The 27,081-nt window shown below is 43.3% G+C and overlaps 1 protein-coding gene across 4 annotated transcripts in view; it reads right to left on the bottom strand.

The window, feature by feature from the left end:
- Window positions 1-209: 209 nt before the first annotated feature.
- The window catches only part of Chrm3 (cholinergic receptor muscarinic 3), a 429,236-nt gene continuing 402,364 nt past the window's right edge, over window positions 210-27,081 (bottom strand). For all 4 annotated transcript variants that reach the window (XM_076939365.1, XM_034511123.2, XM_076939366.1 and 1 more), the window contains one exon: window positions 210-3,774. In XM_076939365.1, the coding sequence (XP_076795480.1) occupies window positions 1,986-3,755 (1,770 nt within the window). In that variant the 5' untranslated portion in view covers window positions 3,756-3,774 and the 3' untranslated portion in view covers window positions 210-1,985. The remainder of the gene's footprint in view (window positions 3,775-27,081) is intronic.

Here is a 27,081-nt window from a genome sequence, read left to right as displayed (position 1 = left end):
TCCTAAAGAGTGACTTTCAGTAACAGGGGTTTACTACCTGGAAGGATTCAGCTGCTCTCAGATGGCAACCAGGTGATGGTTTTCTTCTTAGCCACATGAAAAAGCTCACTGGACATTAGTCATGGCTTGAGTGGTCCCTAAAAAATGAATGTCAAAGGCTGCCACAATGGAGGGGGTCCTAGTTATCAACACTAAATAAACACATGGTAAAGTATGCATAAATATTCTTTATATAAACAAGACACGACATTAAATAGTTCAGGTACAGACACACCACTGAGAACACACCCACTGATGTCAAAGTTGGCTGTAAACACCACCTCACACTGAATACAAAAGCAGCTTTGGCCCCAGCTCTGGGTTCACAACACGGATGGATGCCCTGCACAAGGGAAGGGTTCTCCACAGCCCTCCCACCCCCACCCCACCCGCTCCCCACACAGTCCCAGCAGAAGGAAAAGAAGAAACCCAACAAATACAGCAGCCAGGAGAATGAGAGCAGCAGACCCCTCCCCCAGAGAGAACACGGTGCACTTGGGGCAATTCATAGGATGATGCAAAATTCGCTTGTCACAATGGAAAGAAATCGATTTTGAAGTAATACTTTTTCAAGTGCAATTCTTTCTTCAGAGGATGCATGGCTTCCTGGACACCAACCATTCCTGGGTGAAGGTTATACAGTGACTACCGGAAGGTCCAGTCTCCTGCTAAGTGACAGGAGGTAAGCCCTGCTTCCTTTCAGAAGGTGCCAGGTGGCCAGAAGTAAAATACAATACTTTCCATCAGCTCCAAGCACAGTATTTCCTTTGATTTTCTATGTAAATGTAGATATATTGCTGTATGTGACATTCGAAGGTGACTCTAGGATTGAGTTTCGAGCAGTTTAGATCCCAGAAATTTTGTTTTGAAACATTCAGATTTGGACGACTAAATTCAAACATGTACAGAAGTTCATTCTTTTGAGCTTGGAGGGGCCCTGGTTTAACTCTATTAACAGAGCTAACAGCGCAGGAGACAGTACGTACAGAGTCCAGTCAAGTCGGGATGCCGGCTGACTGACCCTCCCTCAAGACTGTCCGTCTAGCATAGGTTTGCTGAGAAAGACTGGCTTCTCGGTGCTGGATATCTTTCTTCAGGGTGGTTTGTGAAAAATATCTCCAGTGTCAAAAACCCAAACCAAAACACAACATTAAACTGGGCTTCTTTCAGTTTCATATTGTTTGAGGATCCTAGAGAGTTTCAGTTACCAAAGCACTGAAAATATACACAGTAGGAACTTTCTGCCCCTTCATTGTTCCCCATCATGTTATATACACAATGTGTGTGCGTGCAGAACTCACACATATATAGATATGCATGTATTCATGTACAATTTTATTTGTATGAAACTTGAACTGCACAAAACAGTACTTTGCAAGAACCAAGAGTCAAATCCACGAATAGAATTTAACAACACACCGAGAGAGGACAGAAGCTGATCGGGGACAAGTGGTGTCAGCTTTGCAATATACAAAATAACTCAGAACCACAGATTTTTTTTTTTTCAAGCCTGCGTGCTTCACGTGGGATCTGGATGGACACTTTGGGACCCTTAGGGAGAACACATGGCAACTAGCACATCGAGGCTCACCAGTGATTCCAGAGCTAATAGGAATTAAAAGACCTAGGCAGATCAATTTTTGAGGATACTTGCTCTGAGACAATAATTTTTTTTTTCTCTTAAAGGGAAAAAAATCCATTTAAAAGTCTATTTCAGAATACATTTCTTTATATTTAGCAGTACAGTTCTCCTTCTTTCCCGCTGAATTGGCCTTGGACCAAAATCAGTTATTCAATGGATCAGTAAATAGGCAGCTTCTCTCCTGTGTGGTTGATAAAAACCCCTTTTATCACCATCAGGAATGGCCTCCCACCCTCGCCAGACTTTTGCTAGGCTGTGTGGGCTGATGTGCGTGTGTGGTCACTGCTATTGATAAACCCCTTTTCTACAAGGCTTGCTCGGGCACTCGCTTGTGAAAGATGACCGACTGTCTCTGCTGGTACTGCTGTTTGCGCCTCTTCTTTTTGTCACACTGGCAGAGGAGAAGCATCTTGAAGGTGGTTCTGAATGTTTTGTTGCACAGGGCATAGCACACGGGGTTCACCGTGCTGTTGATATAGCACAGCCAGTAGCCCAGATTCCAATAGGTTTTGGGTATGCAGCTGTCACAGAAGGTGTTCACCAGGACCATGATGTTGTAGGGGGTCCATGTGATGATGAAGGCTAGCAAGATGGCACTGAGTGTCTGGGCAGCCTTCTTCTCCTTGATGAGCGACATCCTTTTCCGCTTGGTGATCTGACTTCTGGTCTTGAGAGCAAACCTCTTAGCCAGTGTGGCTTCCTTGAAGGACAGAGGTAGAGCAGCCGTGGTCTTGTCCACCGAGGAGTTGGTGTCAGAGATCTTGGCTGTCTCCACGGCAGACTCTAACTGGATGGGAAGCTTGGAGAAGTCCTTCTGACAGTTGTCACGGTCATCAATGCTTTTCTGGGCCTGAAGCTTGTGGGCGTTTCTCTCTACATCCACAGTCCCCAGGTCCTCATCTGGCACCTGCAGGTTATCTGAGGAGGGTAGCTTGGTAGAGTTGAGGATTGTGCTGTGGCCTGGCAGCTTCAGCACAATGGAATAGATGGCTCTGGTCTCTGAGCCAATGTCCTCTTCATCGGAGGAAGCAGAGTTTTCCAGGGAGGCAGCAGCGTCATTGTTATTCCAACTGTCACTGCTACTGTGGTCTTGGTCCATCTGCTCAGCACTGGGCTTCCAGCTCTTGGTTGTGAACCAGAAGTGGCAGCGACCATACTTCCTTCTGGATGACCGTTTCATGCCTTGCTGTTGTAGTTCGTAGCTGCTACAGCTTCGAGAACTTCCGGTGGGGTGGACAAAGTTTTCTGCTTCCGCTTCTGTCCCAGAGGCCTGTAGCCCAGCCAGCTCTTTGGTACGTTTCTCAGTCTCCTTATAGATCCTCCAGTATAAAATAGTCATGATGGTGACAGGCATGTAAAAGGCAGCAATCGCCGTGCCGAAGGTGATGGTGGGCTCACTCAGAAACTGAATAAAACACTCTTGTGGGGGCACAGTTCTCTTCCCTACAAAGTATTGCCAGAACAAAATGGCAGGAGCCCACAGGACAAAGGAGATGACCCAAGCCAGACCAATCATCACACCGGCTCGTTTTGTTGTTCGTTTGGCTCGGTAGGTGAGAGGTCTGGTGATGGAAAAGTACCTGTCAAAGCTGATGACCAGCAGATTCATGACGGAAGCATTGCTGGCCACATAGTCAATGGAAAGCCAGAGGTCGCAGGCTAAGTTCCCCAGTGCCCAGCGATTCATAATGATGTACGTAGTGAACAGGTTCATGGAAATGACCCCGATGATCAGATCTGCACAGGCCAGGCTTAAGAGGAAGTAGTTGTTGACTGTCTTCAGCTGTTTGTTGACCTTAAATGCCACAATGACAAGGATGTTGCCAATGATGGTCACCAAAGCCAGGAAACCAGTTAAGAGTGCAATGAAGACCACTTGCCAGATGGTGTGGCCCCCCAGAGGGTCATTGGAGGTGTCGTTTGAGGAGAAATTCCCAGTTGCTTGTGAAACGTTGTAGCTGCCCAACTGAGTGATTGTCCCCAAGGGCAGCCCCGCCTCTGAGGGACTGTGTACCCAGGAAGAGCTGATGTTGGGAAACAAAGGCGAGGTTGTACTGTTACCGTGAAAGGTCATTGTGACTCTCTGACATAGTCTGGGGAAAAAAGAGAAAAGTGGAGTTAGGAAACATCTTTATTCTATTTGGTATGTTCTTTGAGTAGCTTACATTTTATTCATATTCTTTTAAAAATTACATTTCTTCTTTGGCAATTATATACTATCAACCCCAACTTCCCTTGCCACTTCTGTCTACTCGTACCTGTATTCCCACAAATCTCACATTCCTGTCTACATTTTTGTTCTGAGGAAGGGTCCCAATCTGTAACCCAAGCAGGTCTGGAACTCAGTCTTTAGTCCTCAGACCTGTGGCCTTCCTGTCTCAGCCTCCAGAGCTGGGATAAGGCGCGCACCACACTTGGCCGTTAGGATGTATGTAACAAGATACAAATTCCAAGGCAGCTAAATATGATCAAGTTAATTCTCTCATGTGAAGGGCATGAGTCAAGGGCATGCTGGGATTGATTTGCTCGAGGTAGAATGATGAGCCAAGGAATTAGACTTGGTTCCATCCCTCACAATTGTACATACATATCTCAGAATGCTAACAGCACACTCAGCAGATTTACTCACGACTCCTACTTCCACAGGGGAAAAGTAGCAGATGCTTATGTGACAATTATTCAACTATAACGTTACCATCATCCTACTAGGTAAGTGCATGTGAGCTCTTTGCATTTTATCCATCTGATAAAATGATGAACAAGCCTCACTGGAATGACCCAAGCCAACCCCAGGCAAGAGTGAAAACAGTGTCCACCATGTTACATAACGCCACCTCTTTATTTCTTTTCTTGTTTGTTTGGCAACAGGTTCTTATATAGCGCAGGCTGGTTTCAAACATACTAAGTAGTTAAGGATGACTTTGAAGTCATATTCTTCTGTCTCTACTGCTGGAGTGTATGTATTTAAGGCATGTTTCACTACACCTAGCATAATTGGGCCTGAGAAATCTACTAGGGTTTCCCTGCATGGTATGTGGGGTACTTAGTAAGTGAGCTACATCCTTAGCTTGTGACATCATCTCTTTAAAACATTATTGAAATATGTGTTTATTTTTTAATAACATTTGATAGGATGCTTATTTATTATGTACTTTCTGGAGAGATTTTATCTTCCTAGGGACTCATTTTCTTCAAAGGTTCTTAGACACAGTATCTAAGTTTCCTTTTTTCTGCCAGGTTTGCACAGCAGCCTTGTTTACACCTTGTACCAGTTCAGATCCACTCTGTGTCATGCATTGACATCCATTGCAAGGGGTTCTTGCCATTGTGGCATGGTCTAGGGTTCTGCTCTCATGGGAATGAATCATGTTCTGGGTCTTGTTTTCTTGTCTTATGATGACCATGCCAATTTTATTACAAATAAACATAATACCCAGAAATCCCAGGCTTCTTGTCTGTCATCTTTCACCTTTTCTTGTTAAAGGGTAACATACCAGATGCCTGTGATTGGCTTTCTTTCAACTATTCTTTTGTGTCCAGTTTGACACTCTTCCAGCATGTTTTGAGATAGGCATTTGCAGGTGTCCCTGAGTCCTTGACCACAGTAATAGACTTGACACATATCCAAATAAAGAACATCAATTTGGTCAATGTATGTGGATGCTAGGAAGAGAGAAAGGTCTATTATCTTTGAGGGTGCTGGGTTCTGTTCGTCACCTTTGTATCTGTGTGAAAGATCTGAATGTAAGGGAAGGCAAATGAAAGATGGGGCAGCAGCAAGATGAGGTGGAATCCTAAGAAACAAATACAGTCTGAGTACTCCTCATACAATGCAGGAAAGCCATGGTAGATTCCTCAGGCCCGATTATACTAGGTGTAGTGAAGCATGTCTTAAATACATACACTCCAAGAGTAGAGACAGAAGAATATGACTTCAAGGTCATCCTTGGCTACTTAGTATGTTTGAAACCAGCCTGCGCTATATAAGAGCCCATTTCTTTTAAAACATTCCAGAACTCTAGATTAATTCTATTTATTTACATGTTAAGATTAAATTTGCTTATTTTATGCGTGAATGTTTTGCTTACATATGTGTATTACCTGTGTGTTTGGCATCCACAGAGGTCAGAAAAGGGTATCAAATTCCCCGAGATTGGAGTTACAGATGGCTGTGAACCAACACACAGATGCTGGGAATCAAACCCATGTCCTGTGCAAGAGCAACAAGTGCTCTTAACTATTGCACCGTCTCTCCAGCTCTCTAACTGTACCTCCATTTTAATTCTTCTTATCCTAACTGTGGGAAGTCTTTTGCAGTCTGAAACTATGTGTTTTGAAAGGCCAGCTACATGGTGTTTCCTCTTTTTAGAATCCGGTATATGTCATATTCACAGCTTATTTTGGGTCTCTGCTTTGGACAGGAGTGTCTGTTTTTTCTCATAGTTCATTACAACACTAAACAGCCACGTCATCATGAAGAGAAAGATCACATCAGGCCACTAGGTGGCAAAGTTGACTCAAAGAACAACTTCTCTGCCTAAGCAGTAGGCTTGGAATTCAGCTTAGTTCAGTCATGCGGTCCGCAGAGAATATCAAACAGCGTGGACAGAGCTTTGCAATCAAACATGTCTTTAAAGGGAATCAAACTTGTGAACTTAGCCCTCGTCTTTATTTCAAGCTGTGAGGAGGAGAGACGTTGCCTAATATGGTACAATGTTGTTGTGAACAAAACATTTCTGAAGGCCAAAAGTGGGATAAGATTCCACTTAAAAGGGAGAAAGCTTGTTTTTAAAAAAGATGATGTATCAGACTGCCCGCCTGGTTGTTCCCTTTCATAAGCTTTTGTTTGACCGTGACAACCAAATGGGAAAGGCTTGGCATTGGTTCATGAAGTAACATAGTTTTACCTTAAAAACAAACATCTAAGTTGGATGGTTGTGGATCTCCACGAGCACCTTTCAGGCCTAGAACATTTTTTATTAGTGGTTCTAGAGAAATGGAATGAAGGCAAAAGCAAACATAAGTAGTTCTTTCCAAACACCAGTAAGACCCCTCTCACCAGAGACAGTTAGTGCACTGTCCCCAGGGTTCTTGAAGGAGAGAAAACCTGCGCTCACACATATGAACATGTATACATATACAACCATACATATGAAATATATATGTATGCATAAAAAGAGGAGTAAAAATCTCATGGGAAAAAAAATCTCGTTTGGACTGTGATGTGGATATTGTCAACACATGTACAGTAAGGTCATACAATGAAGCATGTCCATTTGGCCCACTATTTACATTGTGATTACTAACAAGACAGACTCCTCATGGTTTTTTAAGGGTCCACACTTAAAAGACTGTCTATAGCCAGACGTGTTCCACATATATGACTTTTGTTAATATTCCCATTCATTTGTACATCCCAACTGATAGATTTTTGTACACCCAATTGCAAGTTTGAAAAAAAAAAAACAAATCAAAATCCCCCAAAGCAGAAGCAGTGTGTGATAGCCCTGCTTTCTATACCTTGTTTTTGAGGTAGAGTCTCTTTAATTTCTGCCGCTGCCCTGAATATGACAGCTTTCCATTGATTTTTTCCTGACTCCTCCACCCCAGTTCCCACTTTAGGAGTTCTAAAGCAGAAGCAGGAGGAACCTCCCAAGAGTCAGGACATGTTCCCAACTCCAACACCTGGCAGGTCACGGAGCCCTCTGACCTTGCTTCCTTGTTAGAGAAAAATGCAGAATTCAATACTTGAAAACTGAACAGAAATTACAGCAAACACCCAGCATACCCAGCCTGATCCATAGCAGTTTCTCTAAAATGGTAAGATAAACAGAAGGCTCCTCTCCGATTGGCTATGGAATGGATTTTTCCCAGATTTACAAAAGCTCGCTTTTTGTAGACACTAAGGTGACAGATCTCACTTCAGAAGGCTCTTCCCCTGGGGGAAATTTGGCACTATCTGGAGCTGTTACTCTTGTTACAACCTGAAGAGAATGTGTTCTGGGCATCTAGCAGGAAGATGTTAGGAATGCTGCAGACAAAGATCTGTCTGGTTTCAAGCATCAATAAGGCAGAGATGGACAAACCCTGGCACAAACAGAGATGAAAGAGGTTCAGAAAAATGTCATAATACTCTCTTATGCCAGGAAGAATCTGGAACATATCCTGGTACTCATTAATGCAGCAAACTCCAATTCTCTTCAAGAATCAATCTGGTGCGGCATGGAGGCACCTTAGTAATGTGTTTGCCTTGCAAGTCCAAAGACCTGTCTTGTATTTTCCAGGACAGGCAAGAGAAGCTAGGTGTGGTTACACATGTATCATCCCAGCACTTGGGAGGGAGATTCCTTGGGCTCCTTGCAGCCTTGTCTTACCTCAAAGAGTTCTATCTACATCAACGAGACACTTTGTGTCAAAAAATGGTGAGGGCTGTGATGTAGCTCAGCAGGTAAAAGCACTTGCCATGAACCCTAATGACACCTGAGTTTGATTCCTGGGAACCATGTTTAAAAAAAAAAAGGCAGATACAATGGTTTACTTACATCTGTAACCCCTGCCCCAGCCCTCCTAAAATGAGAATTGAGATGGAGATGTCAGGAGAATCAATGGGAAGCTGTCATATGCAAGGCAAGGGAAGAAATAACAAGAGAGATCCTGCCTCAAAAACAAAGTGGAGGGGATGGAGAGATGGATCAGTCGTTGAGAATGCCCGCAGCTCTTTCAGGGGAACGGGGCTCGATTTTGAGCACAGACATGGTGTCTGAAACTCTAGTTCCATGGGATCCAATGACTCTTCTGGACACTAGAGTATCAAGCACACATAACCCGGTACTTGTTAGCATATCTGATATACACATAGCACAGATATACATGCAGGCAAACATATATACATAAAATAGTGAAACTAAAAAAAAAAAAAATAACAAGGTAGGAGTGAAGAAGTCTTGAAAGGTTACTCTCTGGTCTCTAGCTTCACACTGCAGCACTTATGTACCTGTCCACGTGCACACATACTTCAACAAAAGCAAAGCCCAAAGCAGATAGCACCCGAAGGACCATAGCCGAGGTTCGGTACCTGTACACTCCCCCATTCCACCTCTCTCGCATGCACAAAGATATGGATACACCCAGTGGTTAAAAGTCTCCTCCCCAGGGCTCATTGCAATTGCAGAACTCAGGACACCACACAGGCAGGCTGGCTCCTCAGTCTATGCCTGACCCCTGCCCTAGCAAGCATTGCAGTCATGAACAAACCTAAATTTCAAACAATATCTGTGTTTATAAAGCAGAAAGTAGAAATCCAGTCTTCTTGCTCTTGCCTCTCATTCTCAGGCCCCTGAGGTAACCACAGGCAACAGTTTACTTAATAAGTAAATATTTGTTAGGGGAATAGTGTCCTTCTAAAATCTGGCCTTCTGCAGAATTATGCATGCATATTTTAAGCACTTACTTCACGCCAGGCACCGTTGTACGCATATGTATTAAGTCATTCAGTTCTCACCTCCACACTATAAATCGAGTCAATTACTTTATTGTCTCATGAGAAGATAAAGGTATTGAGAAATCTAGTGGTGGCTAGGGTCACAAAGCTCCTAAGAGGCAGAATTAAGAGTTGATTCAAGGGCTGGGGACATAGCTCCAGATTCAGCTGGTCAGTTGCTTCCTGGGCAAGCAAGAAGAGCTGAGTTCCATGCGCAGAATTTATGTAAAAAAGCCTGGCTTGGTGATATGTGTTTGCAATCCCTATACCGGAGAGGTAGACACAGGCAGCCTCCAGGGGCTTTCTGGCCAGGTGGTTTAGACTATTTGGCAAACAATTTGCCAGTGAGAGACCCTGTCTTAAAATAAAGATAGAAAGTTCCTGGGGAACAACAATGAGCTGTCTTTTGGCATGCCTTTGTGTACACACACACACACACACACACACACACACACATGCTCACCCTGATTCAAGGCAAATTCACCCACGATTTTGCTCCTAACGGCCCAAAAGTGTCACTTTCTCCAACGTCTCTCTTTCTCTCACTTAACAGTATGTTACAGGCATTGTTCTTACTCAGTGCAAACAAGCCTCAGCGCCACACTTTTGGAAAGGAACAAGGGACCATCCAGCATCCAGTAGTTGGCACACCATGTCCTTGGCTCAAGTGGAATTTCCAGGGCAGCAGAGTGCATGAGATAGTGTGTTTGCTGAAAACTTCTCTAAATGAGATGTTGCAGAGCTCAGCATCAGTGAGGCCAACACAAATCTCCAAAATCCTTCCAAAAATAAAATAGCTGGTTTCCAGAACAATCCCTCCTCACAAGCTTTATTACCATGTTAGTAGGGAGTGGAAGCCCAACATATCAGGTTCTCCTCTCTAAATGAACCAGACACCAGTTGTCTGCCCCACACTCTACAACTGTGCGGCAGATCCAAGAGATGAAAAGATCTGAAAGGATTCAGATGAAGCAGATGATGGGTCAGGAGCTTACAGCTGTATTCATTAAATGCCAAGGGCACTGGCATACTGCTATTAAAATGTAGAGTGTAAATTGAATTCTTTAAATTTGATATGTAAGCGTTAAAGATGAATGTTATACCACCTAAAATACTGTATGTGGAAATGTATGTGGAGAACTATGTGAGAATCAAAATAAAATAATAACAAAATGTATACTTTGGCAGTGCCTATGCCATTAAATATTAGAAAACAATGACCTCTTGTTTTGAATTTCCTGTATCAACTGGAAACTGGAGCTCAGGCTAGTGTGAATTCTGGCCCTATGGGACTCAGAACAAAGAGACAAGGAAGAAAGTTGAGCCAGTCAAACAAACAAACAAAAAAAACCAAAACATGAGAGGGATAAGGCTGAAAAAAATATTAAATACCCAAAGTGTGAAATCAATACGAATAGATTCGTCCAGGCTGAAGAAGAAGAAATCCTAACATAAGCAAAGAGAAAGTGACAACTTCAGGGTGAATGCTGAGACTTGGTGCCTGGAATTATCCTCAGAAGTGTCCATCGAACGGCACAGGTCCTGACTGACACACGACTCACCCCGCCCCCCCCCCCGGGGGGGTTCCAGGAACACTCTGCCATGATAAATGTGTTTGGGGAATATTTTCCTTTCTCCTGTGAGTTCCATCAGGGTCAGGTGTAAGGTATGTGGCCCTCCACACAACAAGGAGAGCATATGTTTCAGACCTAGATACACCCGTCTGCAAGCTGACAGTGTATATCTTCACCCCTGAGGCTCACCCTCTCTCTCTCCTGGGACAGTATGTATAAAGCAAGAACTCAAAGGCTTAGATGTCATGAAATCTGTCAAATATTGTTATGGACTACATCTTAATTAAGGTTATTATTGTATTTTAAGTCACTTCTTTTTTTATTTTTTTTTTTTTGTGTGTTTGTGTGTCTTTGCCCATGTATGGGCATATGGACGTCAGGATGCCAGGTACTTCAGTCTTACTGTTTTTTTTTTTTTTTTTTTTTTTTTTTTTTTGTTTTTTGTTTTTTGTTTTTTTTTTTTTTGATAGTGTTTTCCACTGAAATACCTTGCTACTTCAGCTAGATAGCCTGACAGCAACCTCCAGTGGCCTCCCTCCTCCCCAAGACCCCTAGCCACAGACAGTTTTAGGGTTACAGGAGTGTTCAGTCCTGCCTGGTTTTTATGTGGGTGCTGAGGATTTAAACTCAGGTCCTCATGCTTGTCCAGCAAGCGCTCTCACCTACTGATGAATCTTTCTAGCCCCCACAGCCTATGTCTTAATGAGGGTAGCATGTATCAGATACTGTATACAACTGACACACTGTAGGAGAGTGGCCAATCTTCTATGAAGGAATTTAACAATTTTTTTTTTTTTTGGAATAGGTAACTTGGAAATTAACATGATAAAGTATTTATGATGTCAGATTCAATGTGTCATACTGCATTTGAGACTGAACTATCACGTGCCATTGCCTTGTTACATCTCTTGTTGTAAACAATACCCAGCCGTAAGCATCAATATTACCCACCCTATAGTGAACGCTTCCACATGCCACCCACCTATATGCCACCAATAATCTTTAGACTAAAGCATTAGGTTTCTGGAATACAGCATTTTATGTATGATGAAACAGAGGCTCAGAGAAGCTAGGAAGCAGCTTGCCCATGACACCTTTGACTGGTTCAGTAGTAGTTGTTAGATGTGGACTGTGAGCATCAGACTCTGATACTTTACTTTAACCCCTCTCTGTGACTGAGCTAAGAGAGCCACCCTTAGCTGAGATCTCTACCCAACCCCAAATCCCTCTTCATCCCTGTGGGCAGTTGGTGTCTGCAGGGTGAAGGGAGGAGGGAGAGGCAGTTTTCCTCAGTCTAGTGGTCCATAGTAGATTGACCATGCTCTAGTAGATGGCACCCGTACCCATGTGCATGTGAGCAGTGCTAACTGAACTCAGTGGAATATAAAGGAGGAGAGGTAGGAGAAAGAGGAGGAGGAAGAGGAGGAGGAAGAGACCGGAAGCTAAGGAGGGGATGGGGAAGGGTCTGTGAGAAGTTGGGAGTAGTTACACAGGGTTGATATGATCTAAACACATTGTATTCATGTATAAAAGTATCAAGAATGCTTAAAGAGAAACAAAGCTCAAAACCTCTCCATCCCTTTACATAGCTTCACCCAACAGGGCCATGAGGTCCCCTTGTAGTCACTAACCCAGAGACTGATTCATCTTTGTACACTGCCAGCTCTCGTTCAGCTGAGCTGGCTCTTCATTCTGATGACTGAACCCAGAAAGGTGTAGTAAGAGAATTCAAAGCTAATTCCTCGACTTCCTATAATTCTTATTTTAAAAATTGTAATTACAGAGACATACAATTGTATAGACTAACCTCATACTATCTCTGTGCGTGTATATACTGAGCATGGTTTGTGTCCATTTCTCTTCCTGTTTGCGATTGAATTTAAACCCCTGAAGCAAGTATCATTTTCCCTTTCATTCCTGTTACCATCTTGCACCCAGATCGCTGGCTGGTCTGTAGTTTAAAACTGCTTATGCCCCTGTTGGGGGCATGAATGCAAGCTCGGCTCATTTCAGCCTAGTAGTGATCACCCGGGACCAATGGGATAAAACACTAACCCTTTGGAACACTGAAGGAGTGGACCTGCTCACAGCCAGCATTTCACCGTGGCTATGACAAAGGTCCTGCTATTCTGTACCACTGAGCGAGCCTGGTTGAATCTGTCTGCACAAGCCGTTGGTAGCACTCAAGGCTGAATGGAAGAGAATTCTCTAGGCTGGCTTTATCAGGGAGCAGTGTTAAGATTGTGACCCGCCTTCTCTGGATCCTAACAGACTGGGTGTGGGAAACCACTGAGGTTTAGGGAAGCTCATTTAGTATATATCCTGGCTTCTTGGTGAAAACATTGATGAATGTGTCAGGGTTGATGGCAGGCTACAGAAGTCTGCTGTATCCTGTCTGCTTTTCGTCATCATTCTACTGACAAAAGAGTACCGGCCTCACAGTGTAAATATCTCCACTGACCATTCAGGACCTCACTTCAAGTATTCTATTCAACTAAAAAAGTCTCCTTTCTTTTCATCTCCCTCCATATATCCCTCCCAAATCCCTGGTCATGTAGCACAGGCACCTCAAACTTACCATGTAGCCAAGAATAGTTTTGAACTTTTTATCCCCCCCCCCCCCCCGCCTCTATCTCCTGAATACTCAGATTGCAGGAGTATGCCACTATGCCCAGCTGAAACACAGGTTCTTCAAGAAAAGGTATTTTAATAAAATCTGTATTTCAAAATATTCCCACCAGAGGTAGATGCAGACTTTGAGGATGGAAGCTTATGTAATTTTGCTGGCTGCGCTGTTAAGAAAATGCACACAAGATTATGAATATGAAATGTCATCACTCGCTTTTCTCTCAGGGGCCCTTTGAGGGGACTTGAAGTTTCAGCTTTATTACTTGAATACTGAATCTTTCCCCAAGTTCCAATACAAATCTAGATGATCTAGTTATTGTTAAGAGACTGAAAGTTTTTTTTTTAAAAGTTGTGTGTATAACTAAGAAACAAGAGTGTTTGAGTTCCTGAACTACAGGTAATAAAATTTCTTTTCCAAAACATCTCAACAAACAGATGCAAAAAAGAATTCTGGTGTTCTGATGCTGCGAGGGATTTGTAATGGATTCCCATGAATTAGGTTGCAGAAGGCTTAATTAGCTTTTGAAAATGGTTTGTGAACCCACAGGTTCCAACTGTATGTCATCAGATAATCATATTCAACCAAGACAGAGGTAAGATTTAAAAAAAAAAAAAAAAAAAAGGAGAGTGATTTCTCTTTGTTAGCAAGCTGGCATCAGTGTGGAGCCCAGGTAAAGGGACCCACTTGTAAGCTAAGGGAACGTCAATGAACCCTATCATGTAAGTAGATTTTAAATGAGGATAAAGGGACAAATCAGGGCAAGTAAATAGCACAAATGGTTAGTTTTTCTAACAATGTTAAAGAATAATCAAAAGGAAGTCATTGAGAAACAATCCTGTGTCAGGGGAGTGTTTTTGGAAGGTTGCTGTTTATATCTGGCACCAGGTAACTCAAGCAAAAACTAGTCATGTGTCCTGGAACATGATTAACATATGGTTGTGAAAGATGGCTCCACATCCAGTTGCAGGTATCTCTTCTGACTTCCAAAGAAAGGATAGATTCATCCAGCTTAAATTCTTAATTAGAGATCTAAAGGTGAATACTAATTGAATTTTCATGCAATAATCAATCTGTAAGTAATGCATAGGTGGGTGGATGGGTGGAAATTGAAGGGGCTGCTTACAATTACACGGTTTATTTAAGAAAACCTCTGGCCAGATGTTTTACAATTCATGGTCACTGAAGGAAAAAGGTGCATAGATGATATTCCAACTGATTCCAGAGACTACTTAAATCAGATATGATAATGAGGCAGGAGCCCTGAGAAGTTGTCTCCATGGAAACATCTATTTCTTTCTTCTGTATGATATTTGAAATTAGAATGCATATCCACTAGGGCTGGAGGAACCTACCCAAAAGTGATGTGGTCTCTAGTATATCTGTTTTCCAATGGCAGCAACTTTCCCCCTGATGGCCAACCAAGGCTCCAGATTCTGTTTTGTGCTGCATAAGTCAGCTTAGTACTTTTCTTCTCTTGCTACATCAAGGCTTGGCTATGAGAAGGACAGCAATTCAAGGCTTGGACTCAACCTCAGGCACCATAAACCATTCTCCTCCTCCTTCTCTTCCTCTTCCTCTTCCTCCTCCTCCTCCTCCTCCTCCTCTTCTTCTTCTTTTTTAGAGGGCTAACATTTTATTAAAGATGTTGGTTCTAACAGCTTTTCTTTTTTCCCCCTCTTTTATTGGATATAATATTTACAGTTCAAATTTTATCCCCTTACCCCATTCCCCCCACCACCCAGGAACCCTTTATCCCATCCCCCCTCCTCCTGTGCACCTACCTACCCCTCACTCCCCCCCCCCCCCACCCTCAGATCCTCCACCACCACTCAGTGTTCAGCCTTCATGGGACCAAAAATCTCCTCTCCCATCTATGCCCAACAAGGCCATCCTCCCCTACATATATATACAGATGGAGTCATGTGTCCCTCCATATGTGCTCCTAGGCTGGTGGTTTAGACCCCGGGGAGCTCTGGCTGGTTGGTATTGTTGCTCTTCTCATGGGGCCACCAACCCTTTGGCTCCTTCAGTCTACTCTCTAGCTTCTCCATTGGGAACCCTTGATCAGATTAATGGTTAGCTGCGAGTATCTGACATTCCCATCTTCTTTGCTGCCTCAAACATATCACCACCATGTGACTTTCAGTGTCTTGAAATACTAATAACACACCATTAAAAAATTAGGAGAGCTGCTTCCATGGTTAAATGTTCTAACAGCATTTGGTTGGTCACTTAGAAACAGTGGTGAGAGAATTTAGGAATATTATTGAGGACATCTTTATTAGCAGCTTTCTCTCAACAAGTTAGGAGTCAAGAAAGGGACTGTTTCTGTTAGACAGATCAAATGAGGGGAGTGACCTAGGAAGAAAGGTTAACTCAGTGAACTTGGGTTAGTTACTTATTTAGCTGAGGGTTGCTATCTTTTCCCAGGGTGACTCCTTCTAGGGAGCTGAGGATTCCATGTGGGACTCTTAAGGAAAAGCCAGTGCAGACGACAGTTTAGAGAGAATTAATGGCTTCTTCCTATACATGGAAAGCCCTGTGCAGGTGTGCCCCATGTTTGTTTAAAACACAATATGTCGTTGTAGTGATTTTTGTAGAATGTCTTCATTTGGTATCAGATTTGTCACCAAACAAGCTTATCACACACTGCTAAAAATACAGAGGTATTTAGAACAAAACACTGAAGTGATGTCACTCATTAGGCAGATGGATAATCCAGATAGTCATCAGTAAACCAATAGATTAACTCTATCACTGTACCTTGACTCAGTAGATCGTTGCCTGGACTACCCAGCATCAATTACCATCAAGTGATTACTTTTCAGATATGTAAATTTGGGGGTCACAGTCTAGACCTGTATCTTAAGTTCTGTGGATGGAAAACAGGGCAGCTTAGAGGCAGTTTAGGGCGTCAATCATTTGTTTCTTAGAATTTTTTTTAGGATTTTTCCCATGCTCTCTACAAGTTATCCTCAGGCATTCTCTCTAGTTGTCTCCCAAGTCCAGTTCTTATCAATTAGGTAGTGAACAGGCTATTAGAATATTAGTGATCAACAGCAAGGGGATTAAGGAACAATAGCATGGTTCAGCAAGTCACTCCATATCCATTGGAAGCCGAGCATTTCCACCTCCCACTTAAGGATGCTCCACGCATCCTTTCTGAGGATTTGGCATCCCAAGTGTTTGAGGAGTATTTTAAAATGAACACATATGATACAGAATAATGGGTATCATTATAAAGATTTCATACATGTACATTAGTTTATCCAGACAAATTTCTCCCCTGGGGAACGTGATAACACTTCTTGATTCTTTAGTCCTTGAGTTAAATCTCATTCCCATTATTCTCCTGTAAACCCACCCACTCCTGTTGATCCCCTCCTCTTCCCAGCCCACCCTCCTAGTTTCCTACCATGTGTGTGTGTGTGTGTGTGTGTGTGTGTGAGTGGAGAGAGAGAGAGACAGAGAGAGAGAGAGAGACTCAACAGTTATATGTGTATTTAATTTTTTTTTATATATGTGTATTTATTTACTCTCTCACAATTGTGGTAGTTACACGTTCACACTCAAGGCATTTCTAGGACCACACTTTCTCCAGAAACCCTAGGAGGGTTTCCATTCTGCCCATTGTATTTCCAGCACTTGATCACATCAATCCAGTTTTGCCTCTCTGGAAACACTGCCTCCTCCCTCTCCCTCTCTGTGTGTTTCTGATGGAGATACTTGCTACTGGGTTTAGGGTCATCTCGGATAATCCAGGATAATCTTGTCTCAAGCTCCTTCATTTGATTACATCTGCAGATTCTTTTTGCAATATGGTCACAGGATTAAGGGCAGGAATAGCAGTCCACTACAGTCAATATAACAAAAAAAAAATACAAATGTGTTGGCCTTTGGATAATAAAACTTTTATCATACATGGGTGCCTGTTGATGGAATTTGACTTTACATATGATAAATATATTTCCTTCAGAACTGTAGATGAGGATTTTTTATAAAAACTAAAGATGTTTTAGAAAGACGTCTACTTTCATAGCACCTCTCAAACAAATTCCTAAAAGACAAAAATGATTAAAAGTGGGAATACTTACCCAAACATAAAGTGTAAATGTCAGAAAAACAGACTTTAATTGGTAAACTTATGAGCTCAAACAAGAATAATTGTTGCACATAATTTGTTCAGAGCAATTTTTGAACATGAACCCAGAGCTAGACTCCATGGGCTAAAATACATATGGTAGTTCTGTACTTTGGGGCAAGTTATTTCATCTCTGTGTGCCCTAGTTTCTTCATCCATAAAATACGGAGAAAGAATGCTCAGCATGGGGTGTGCAAATAGCATTTTTTTTACATAGATGCTAAAAGCATGCTGACCTCTGTGAAGTCTTGGGATGATCCAGACAAACAAAACACTGCATTCTGTTAGACAAAAAAAGACTCTTGAAAACCCACCCAAATAAGCGGACTTAACTGTGATGCTGCAAAAGAAACAATCAAGTGCAGAGTTGGCAAAAGTGTATTAAGTAGTGTGGGGGGCTATTTCATATAATATTGGACAAAGATGAATCTGTAATGAAGTGACATTTAACTCAAGGACTAAAGAATCAAGAAGTATCATCAGGTCCCCCAGGGGAGAAATTTGTCTGGATAAACTAGATTGTATCATATTTTTATAAGTACAAGGAGCAGAGGCTTCACACTACGGAGACACTGGTGAGATGCTGTCTTTACTACATTTCAACGGATCCTAGTCTGTTGGGTGGAAGCATGCAGGGAAACTGACCGTTAAGCATATTCCTCACACAGGGAACTGCTTGCATATGTATTTTGTAACCTACTAGACTAAGATGATCCTCCAGGAAACATGGAGAGAATCCTCTGCATGCGAAAAGAAGCCCCTGAGTCGGGGAGTCCCCAGGAATGTAAATCAAATATGGGGTAGAGTTCAGTTCTCTGCGGATTTATCAAACATCCATCCCCTTTATGCTCTGCATCAGGTGCCAAGCATAGCATGATTTCTCTCATATGTAGAATCCAGTCTTTTGCAAAAAAAAAAAAAAAAAAAAAGGCACATGAAGAAATATGTCCATGACACATGTGTGTGGAAAAGTCAGAATGAAACCTATTATTTTGAACAATGAATACCTGCTAATAAATGAGCTTAAAAATCTTGTGTGTTTTTGATCTGTGCTTGTTTGACTCTGGGAGGGCTGAGCCCACGAGGATGCAGAGGACTGACCAGCTCAGTGTCTAAAACACAGGAAATTCTGCTGTAAGTGTCAAATGATCTATGTCACCACCGGGAACACTCTTCATTCAAAGCCAGATAAAAATGACTGACAGCAAGGACTTGCAGGCTGGTGCAGCTGCCACTCATCAGCACGCAGTGTGGGGTGAGTGGTTATCTGTCCCTGGGAGGCTGCAGTGTTCTCATGGGTAAAATGAGGACACAGAAGGACATGGGCTCCTCTCCAGCTATAATTCTGCGGAACTGGTTGTCTCTGAATCCCCTATCTTCACTGAACTGCCCGTCTTAATTTTCCAGCTCCCTGACCACCTGTGGGCATGAGGCCAGTCCTTTTCAGCCCTCTATTTCTGCAGGTCTAGGACATTACAAATGACCCAGTTCTTCTTAGCCCTTCTAGGAAGAGCAATGTATGGAGACCAAGAGATGGCTAAAAGGGTAAGTGTGATTGACGTGCAGACCTGACACCTAAGGAACATGCAAAGGAAGCACAGAACTGACTCCTGAAAAGGACCCTCTGACCCTCACACGTGCTTTGTGTCATGGGCACATCTGAGCAGGTAGGCAGGCAGGCAGGCAGGCAGGCAGACAGACAGACAGACAGACAGACAGACACACACATACACACACACACACACACACACACACACACACACACTCACTCACTAAAGGTTAAAAACAGAGAAGTGGTTAGAATTCTAGTGTGAAACTTGACCTTAAACAGCTCACTTGAAATAGTTACTCAAAGGGCAAAGGAAGCAGATGGTTGTGTGTGAGTTCCAAGCCAGTGGGTTGGGAGCCCCGAAGGAACTTAAAGCAAATGCTGGAGTTGGGCTCTCATTGGGAAACTGGTCAGAGTCCGATTGAGGAGATATGTGGCCCGATGATGGATTATCTGGTGCCCTGGTAACCCCGGTGATCCTCTAGTGGAGGAGGCCTTGATCATTTTGCCATTTTGTTCTATCTCTCTGACCATTTCTTTCTCCTCTGACTTCCTCTCAAGTTGATCAAGTTTAGAAGGGACACAAGTCCCCTTTGGTCCTGGGGGTGGGGCAAGCTTTGATTTAGCACTCACTACTGTCCTTATTGATGAGTGGCTTTGAGCTTCTCCTCCTCAGGGAGCAGCTAGAATTTCCTCATTCTCTTCCTGTGAACCCAGCAGACTGTAGTGTAGACAACAGCACCAGACAGATGTTTGAAACTGTCCTTGGTCCTCAGAAATGGATAGAGCTCTAAGCATGCTTCGTGGATGCTATAATTGGGGAGGAAGGTTATACCAGAATGCAGAGCACCGAGACAGGGAGCAGCACTATGTGGAGAGAAGTGTGGTGGACTGGTTTTGTTCTGGACTTACCAGTACATCTTATAAGGACAGGAGGGGTCAGAAAGAAAGGAACTTGTCTCTTCTTCTTCCTGCTTTTGTTAATCCTGGGCTTTCTGCAGGGCTGAGCCTACTCGCTGCTGAGGACAGACCCTGTGCTCCGCTCAGCCGATTCATCTGGGAGCTTCATTCTTAATTTCACAATCCCTGGCTTCCTTGACTGGGGGCTTCTCAAATCAAACAAAGAAGCCTTACAGATTCCCAGATATCTTAGCAAATAAAAGCAGTGTAAATATGGTCAGTAAGATGGCACATGGCTTCAGCTGGTCAAACCTGGAAAGGGTAGCCTGATCTGGGGACCTCAAGAAGTGGTTCTCCCCGGGCTGTCCCAGGCAGTGCTGCTCAGGGGGCTAGCAGCACCCACTCCACCTGAGAGTTTGCTAGAGATGTGTACATTGGACCTGCGAAATTCAAAGTTCTGAGCTTGTCTGCCAGGCATAGGTGTTGCAAGCCACCCTCCTGTGTTTTCAGCGCACAAGCATTTGAGAACTTTTAGTGTTAAAGAATGCACTTCATTTTTTCTGTGTATTCCCTCCACACATGCCATTCTCTACATCCAAAATTCCCTCCTGGTCTCTCATGGCTCTATGAGCAACCCCATGAGATGCTGCTGATGACCTTGTGTGACAATGATACACTGAACTACTCTTAAACTGAGAAATCCACCAGCTTCCTGGTTCCTGTGACTGAAACTGGTTCTCTGCATCCCCTTCTCCCACTCCTCATGTCTGACAAACAGCCTGACAGATATGATATCGATATAAACATAAATGAATTATATACATATGTATATCCATATATACAAATATATGCATATATGAGATATTTTATGGGGGCTAGGGAGACAGGTCAGTTGGCAAAATGCTTGGTCCTGCAAGCACTAGGACCTGAGATTGATTCTCAGAACCTCTATAAAAAAATTAGGTGTGGTGGCATGTGCTTAGAATCCCACCTGGGAAAGTAGAGGCAGATGTACCGTTCCCTGGCCATCCAGTTGAGCCTTAGATACCAGTAAGAGATCCTGTGTCTAAGAACAAGGCTGACAGCTTATGGGGAATGACAGAAGAAGTGGTTCTTTGTCCTTTACATGTACACACTTGTACACATGTACTCCACATATACCTGTACTGGCACATACATAAATGCATATATATATATCTCCTAAATACTTAATAATGCAAAGATCTATGTATCTATTTAAGAACATTAAAAGAAGTCATTATTTATTAGTTTTTGTTTTTTTAAAAAAACTCTATTGCCAGCTGATCCCTAGATTTGAATTTTCTGTGTGACATTAAGAAATTCAGTTTGTTGTTTTTAGTCCCAGTCACTTCAATTGTAAAATGACAACTCAGTCTTCTGCAGGAGTTTGGGAAGTTAGAAACAGCAGTGACCACACACCAGGAGTTGACAGTTGAGCTGGTGCCATTATTCACCAGTTAGAGATTATTTACTATGAAGTTGAAAGCAATTAATTCTGTTCTTCTGGGAAACGGGACAGTGGCAGCCCTGAAGCTGCAGCTTACTGCAGGATCTAAACAAAAAACACTTCGGTATTTCAAAGTCTAAAGCTGTCCATTATGTTCAGGAGAAGAGACCATGGCAGTCTCTGTAAACAGGGCCTGAATGACCTGTGAGTGCCTTTTACAGATTAAGATTGCAAGTTAGGACAGCGACTTCTGGTGTTTGTGTTTCAGAGAGAGGAGGAAAGAGCCATCGAGCCCCAGCAATTTCAACAATTTCAAATGTGCTTTGTTTCCAGCAAGCCTTCTAATGCAGAAATTTCCCAGACATTTTACACTTGCTCTTCGTGTTAAGATGCCAACTGTGGTGCACAGAAGGGGACGACAAAGTGACATTTATGTCTTCTCCTGAGGGCTGTTCAATAAGCAGATGCCTTCTTGCAAATGCTCCTGTTTTGTGAAAGCACTCTGCAAGTCGGTAAGTAAAGCAGGCAAAAGCAAGGGTATTGAAGTGAGCCCCCCCCGCCCCCCAATGCTAAAGAGCTAGCTGTGTAATAACAACAAAGTTAAAAAAGTTGGGACACTTTAAAAGTATACTTAGCACACAAAACTCCCCCAGTTTTCTGTTGAGTCCCACCTCAATGACACCTGGACAAACTGCCCAGGGCTGTTGAAGGCGTTCTCTTTCCTAGGATGTGTATTTGAGACTGGAAGTAGTCAGGAGGTTTAGTGCAGGCTCCTCTCATGCAGAGTGGAAATGAAACTGTGTGTGCCATCTGCTCCACAGGTTTATAGAATGAGAGACAGTGTGTGTGTGTGTGTGTGTGTGTGTGTGTGTGTGTGTGTTGAGAGAGAGAGAGAGAGAGAGAGAGAGAGAGAGAGAGAGAGAGAAAACGGGGAGGGAAAGGGGAAGGGGAAAGAGATAGAGATAGAGAGAGAAACACAGACACACACACAGTCAGTGACAGAAGAGACAGACACACACAGAGAGACAGAGACAGAGGGACAGAGAGAGGGAGAGAGAGGGAGAGAGAAAGGGGGAGGGAAAGGGGAAGGAGAAAAAACACAGAGACAGCAACATATACACACAGACATACACACAGAGAAAGAGAGAGAGAGAGAGAAAGAGAGAGGGGGAGAAAAAGGGAGAGGAAGAAGCAGAAGGAGAGGGAGAGGGAGAGGGGGGTCAAGGGAGAGGGAGAAGGAGAGGGAGAGGGAGGGGGAGGGGGAAGGGGGGGAGGGGGAAGGGGAGGGAGAGGGAGAGGGAGAAAGAATGAGTTAGTCTGGAGAGAAGATCTAGGCTTGGCCCAGACTTAGTTCTATAGGGACTGAATGGCTTCACACATCCCAGTCAGGCCCCCTCAGAAATCTGCCCCTGTGCTTTCTGAGCTACCTGGTAGATACATCAGCACTTTTCTTATATTGTCCCCTCCCCTGTGGCTTTAGAAAGTGATGGTGGTGGCATATCAGTGATACACACGCAACAATATCATCTAGAAGTAAGATACAAATGAAGGCTAGGTGTTCCTTATCTCCTACTAGTGCAACAAGATTATTGAAAATGAAGCTGGGTAGCCGACCAGTTCTACCAAAGGATTGCCAAGATCTGAGCAAATTCCCCATTCTTCAGTTTTAAGAGATGAACAAAATTGAAAGGATTCCACATATTACTGTGGGAGAGATCCAGAACTCAGTTGTGTGTATGTGTGTGTATGTGTGTTTGTGTGCATGTGTATATGTGTGTATGTGAGTGTGTGTATATGGATACATATATTTGTATATGTGTGTATATGGGGGCATATGTGTGTATGGGTATATGTGAGTGTATATATGGGTGTGTGTATGTGTGTGTTTGTATGTGTTTGTTTGTGTGTGTGTGTGAGTGTGTGTATGTGTGTGTATGGGTACATATTGTGTATGGGTGTGTGTATGGTTGTGTGTGCATGTGTATATGTGTGCATGTGTATATGTGTGCATTTGTATGGGTGTGTTTGTGTGTGTGAGTGTGCATATGGGTGCATGTATGTGTGTGTATGTGTGTGTATGTGTGTGTTTGTGTGTGTGAGTGTGTATATGGGTGCATGTATGTGTGTGTATGTGTGTGTTTGTGTGTGTGAGTGTGTATATGGGTGCATGTATGTGTGTGTATGTGTGTGTTTGTGTGTGTGAGTGTGTATATGGGTTCATGTGTGTGTGTGTGTATGGACACATGGACACATGTACAGACATGTGGAGGCTACAGGCTGATATTAGGCATCTTCCTATATTGCTCTCCACCTTATTGTTTGAGACAGTCTCTCACTGAACCTGGAACTCACAGATTTGGTAAGACTAGCTGACCATGAGCTCCAGGGATCTTCCTGTGTCCGCCTCTCCTGCTGTGGGGTCCTGCTGTGCCACTGGGCCCATCTTTTCATGTGGGTGGAGAGACTGAACTCAGGTCCTTGTACTTGTGTGGTAAGCATGTCAGTAGCTGAGCTGTCTACCCAGCTCCTGGAACTCAGCTTTTTGACGTTCCCTATCCCATCATCTGGGTGCTCATCCGGGTGCTAAGTATATAACCCAAGTACAGAATCAAGGACTGAGGATGTTATGTATTCATCCTGTGATTCTTCCTAAGCTATCCTCAAAGATGGGGCAGTAATAAGTGCTTCGATGTGGAAGTGGGGAGCAAGTTAATGTGAATTATTGTTCTTTAATTCATGTGACAATGTCTAACAAGACATGGCAGCAGACACAATCAAAGTACTATGTAGAGAAATGTTACCACCCATCTAATTTTGACTAATGGTTACTCATCTTTTTCAACATTGTACATCAGAAATCAGAATAGGAAGCACCTTGAGGTATGATAGACACAAGCCGGCGATGTCTGCCCAATATTAGCTTAAGGCCACCACAGTCAAAGACACCTAGATCAATTAGTTCTAGATTGTTTTCTACAATTATATAGAACAGGAGTTAGCAGTGGAAAAATATCCAATGTGAGACCTTGTTTTGTAATACCAGCTAGTTGAGAATGATTTTTATGTCTTTAAATGGTTGAGAGTAAAACAAAAAGATTAGGATTTAAAGATGCATTTTAAGTATGTGAAGTGCATCCTGATTGCCCAACACAGAGTCATGGGACACAGGAAGCCACGTGATCAGGGGTTTACTATGGTAGTATTCTCACTAGAACTCAGCTAAGTAGTTGTAAGCAAGACAAGATAACAGCCTAAAACAACCTAAAACACTTCCTTTCTTGCCTTTTGCAGAAAATGTTGGCCAGACCCTGTTGTAGACTTTTCAGTTCTTCGGGGTAATCATCTCCTGCTAGACATATTGGTCCTGAAGTGCTGGAGTTACATCTACAGCATTAATGTCCTTATTGCCTCCCGAGACACAATTCTTTTTACAAAGATGTCATAAAAACATATGTGTCAAATGATGACATTGTCCACCACTACTTTTTGATAATTTTGTTTGTCATACAGACAAAAGATATAGCAGATCAACTTAGGCTTTTGCTAGACCAGGAGCATTAGGTGCTCTCGCGTGCGTGCGTGCGTGTGTGTGTGTGTATGGTGTGCTTGTGTGTGTGCATGTGTATGCTTGTATGTGTGATTATGTGTGTATGCTTGTGTGTGTGTGTGCTTGTGTGTCTGCGCACGTGTTCCTGCACAGCTTGAACATTGCCAATGTGTGCACTCATGCATGTGTGAGAATAAAAGCATGCATGAAATATATTCTAAAATTAAATTAAAGGTCTAAGAAGTCGTGCAAATGGATCTTACACATAGTCAAGTTTGTATCAAGTTTAAAACCAATTCCATCCTGCAGTATAGGAAACTTGGGAGCCCCCTTGCCTTCCCGAGACCCTGTTTCCTCAGCCATAAAATGGGATGAAATGTAACTATTTTGGCTGGTGCCTGTAAGGATAATCTAAGAGGATGACTGTAAAATGCTTAGTCTTGGAGCATTAAATATATGACAGTCCTCATGAGTGAAGAGTTCAAGGAAGGTCCACAAAATGTCCAATGAGAGCCGTGTGGATCGTGATCCTGCGCTCAGGTGCCGTGAGGGGAGCTGGAGGAGAGGAAATAGCTGAATGTAGATCGGAAAGAACTAATTACTAGATCTGAGAAGGCAGCTGGAGATCTGGAGCTACAGGGCACCTGGAGAGAAGTAGGCAAGCTTGGCAGGAGTGTGTAAGGGCTTAGAGGTTCTTCTGCAGGTTACTGAGAAGATTAGAATGGCAGAGAGATAGTAACCTGTGCACTACACTGTACCCATTCCTTCAGAGGTATCAGCAGTCAGCATCATCAACATAGATCTGCTAAAGGGCTGCCAAGTAGGAGTGATTTTGCAAAGTAGTATTTAGGAAGCATTGCTTCTCATGGCCATGTTCCCAGTGGATCTTACCTTTGTTATCATTCTACATGTGTGTGTGTGTGTGTGTGTGTGTGTGTGTGTGTGTGTGTGTGTATACACCTGCATAGGTACGCATGCATATTTGTGTGCACGTGTGTGTATGTGTGGAGTCCAGAGGTCACCCTCCAGGGCCATTCCTCAGGAGCCATCTATCTTTTGTTTGAGCCAGGGTCTCTCATTGGGATCTGAGACTCACAGATTGGGTGTCTCTGTGTCCTGGTGCTGGCATTATAAGGACATATTACCATGCATGGTGTCTTTTGGAAGTGCTACTCAAGTTCAAACTTAGGCATCCCTGCTTCTGCAGCAAGTGCTTTACTACCTGAGCCTATCTCTCCTACTATATCATTACTGTGCCAGTGGTGATAGTCAAGATTTTACCATCCCAGATGCCGAGACCCACCACCAAACATTAGGCTGAGAGAACTCCAACTGGAGGTTTCTGCTGTGCCTCTCCCCCAGGAGCTCAGGGAAGCTCTTGAAGAGGGAGAGGAAGAATGGTTGGAACCAAAGGGGTCAAGGATACCAGGAAAGCACAGCCCACAGAAGGCCCCCAACTATGCAGGGTTCATAGGGGCTCACAGAGACTGAAGCAGCAATCATGGAATCTGTATGGGTCTGCACTAGGTCCTCGGCGTATATGTTATGGTTGTTAGCTTGTTGTTTTGTGGGACTCCCAACAGCGAGAATAGGGGTGTCTCTGACTGCTTAGCTTGCTCTTAGGGCCCCTTTCCTCCTACTGGGTTGCCTTGTCCAGCCCTGATCTTTTTGTATCTTGTTATGCTACATTTGGTTTATATCTCTGGAAAGCCTTCTCTTTTCTGAAGGGAAATGGAGGAAGAGGGGATCTTGGGGAGAGAGGAGGTTTAGGGGGGATAACTGTCCCTGATCAATCATTCCTCCATAGGACACAGCACACGTATGTTCAACAGAGAGGCATCTCCTAGCTCTTGGTTGTGTATAAATTTTAGAAAGGAAAATGAACTGGAATGTTGTTATGCAAAACTTTAAAACCGAACAAGAGAAACTTTGTGGAAAACAGTGTTTTGTGCAGGTGGCTTTGTGCTCTGGGGGACTTGGCGCCTGCTGGTATTTGAGGTCTGCTCATGACATCTATCACAGCATGTAGATTACTTAAAAAACATATCCATGATGCTAAAAATACCCCACAGTCTAGCCTGACTGTAGGCTGTCAGAATGTTATATTCTGAT

This window comes from Arvicanthis niloticus, chromosome 8, assembly GCF_011762505.2.
Source record: "Arvicanthis niloticus isolate mArvNil1 chromosome 8, mArvNil1.pat.X, whole genome shotgun sequence".
Classification (NCBI taxonomy): Eukaryota; Metazoa; Chordata; class Mammalia; order Rodentia; family Muridae; genus Arvicanthis; species Arvicanthis niloticus.
This window is presented reverse-complemented; position numbering and strand designations above follow the sequence as displayed.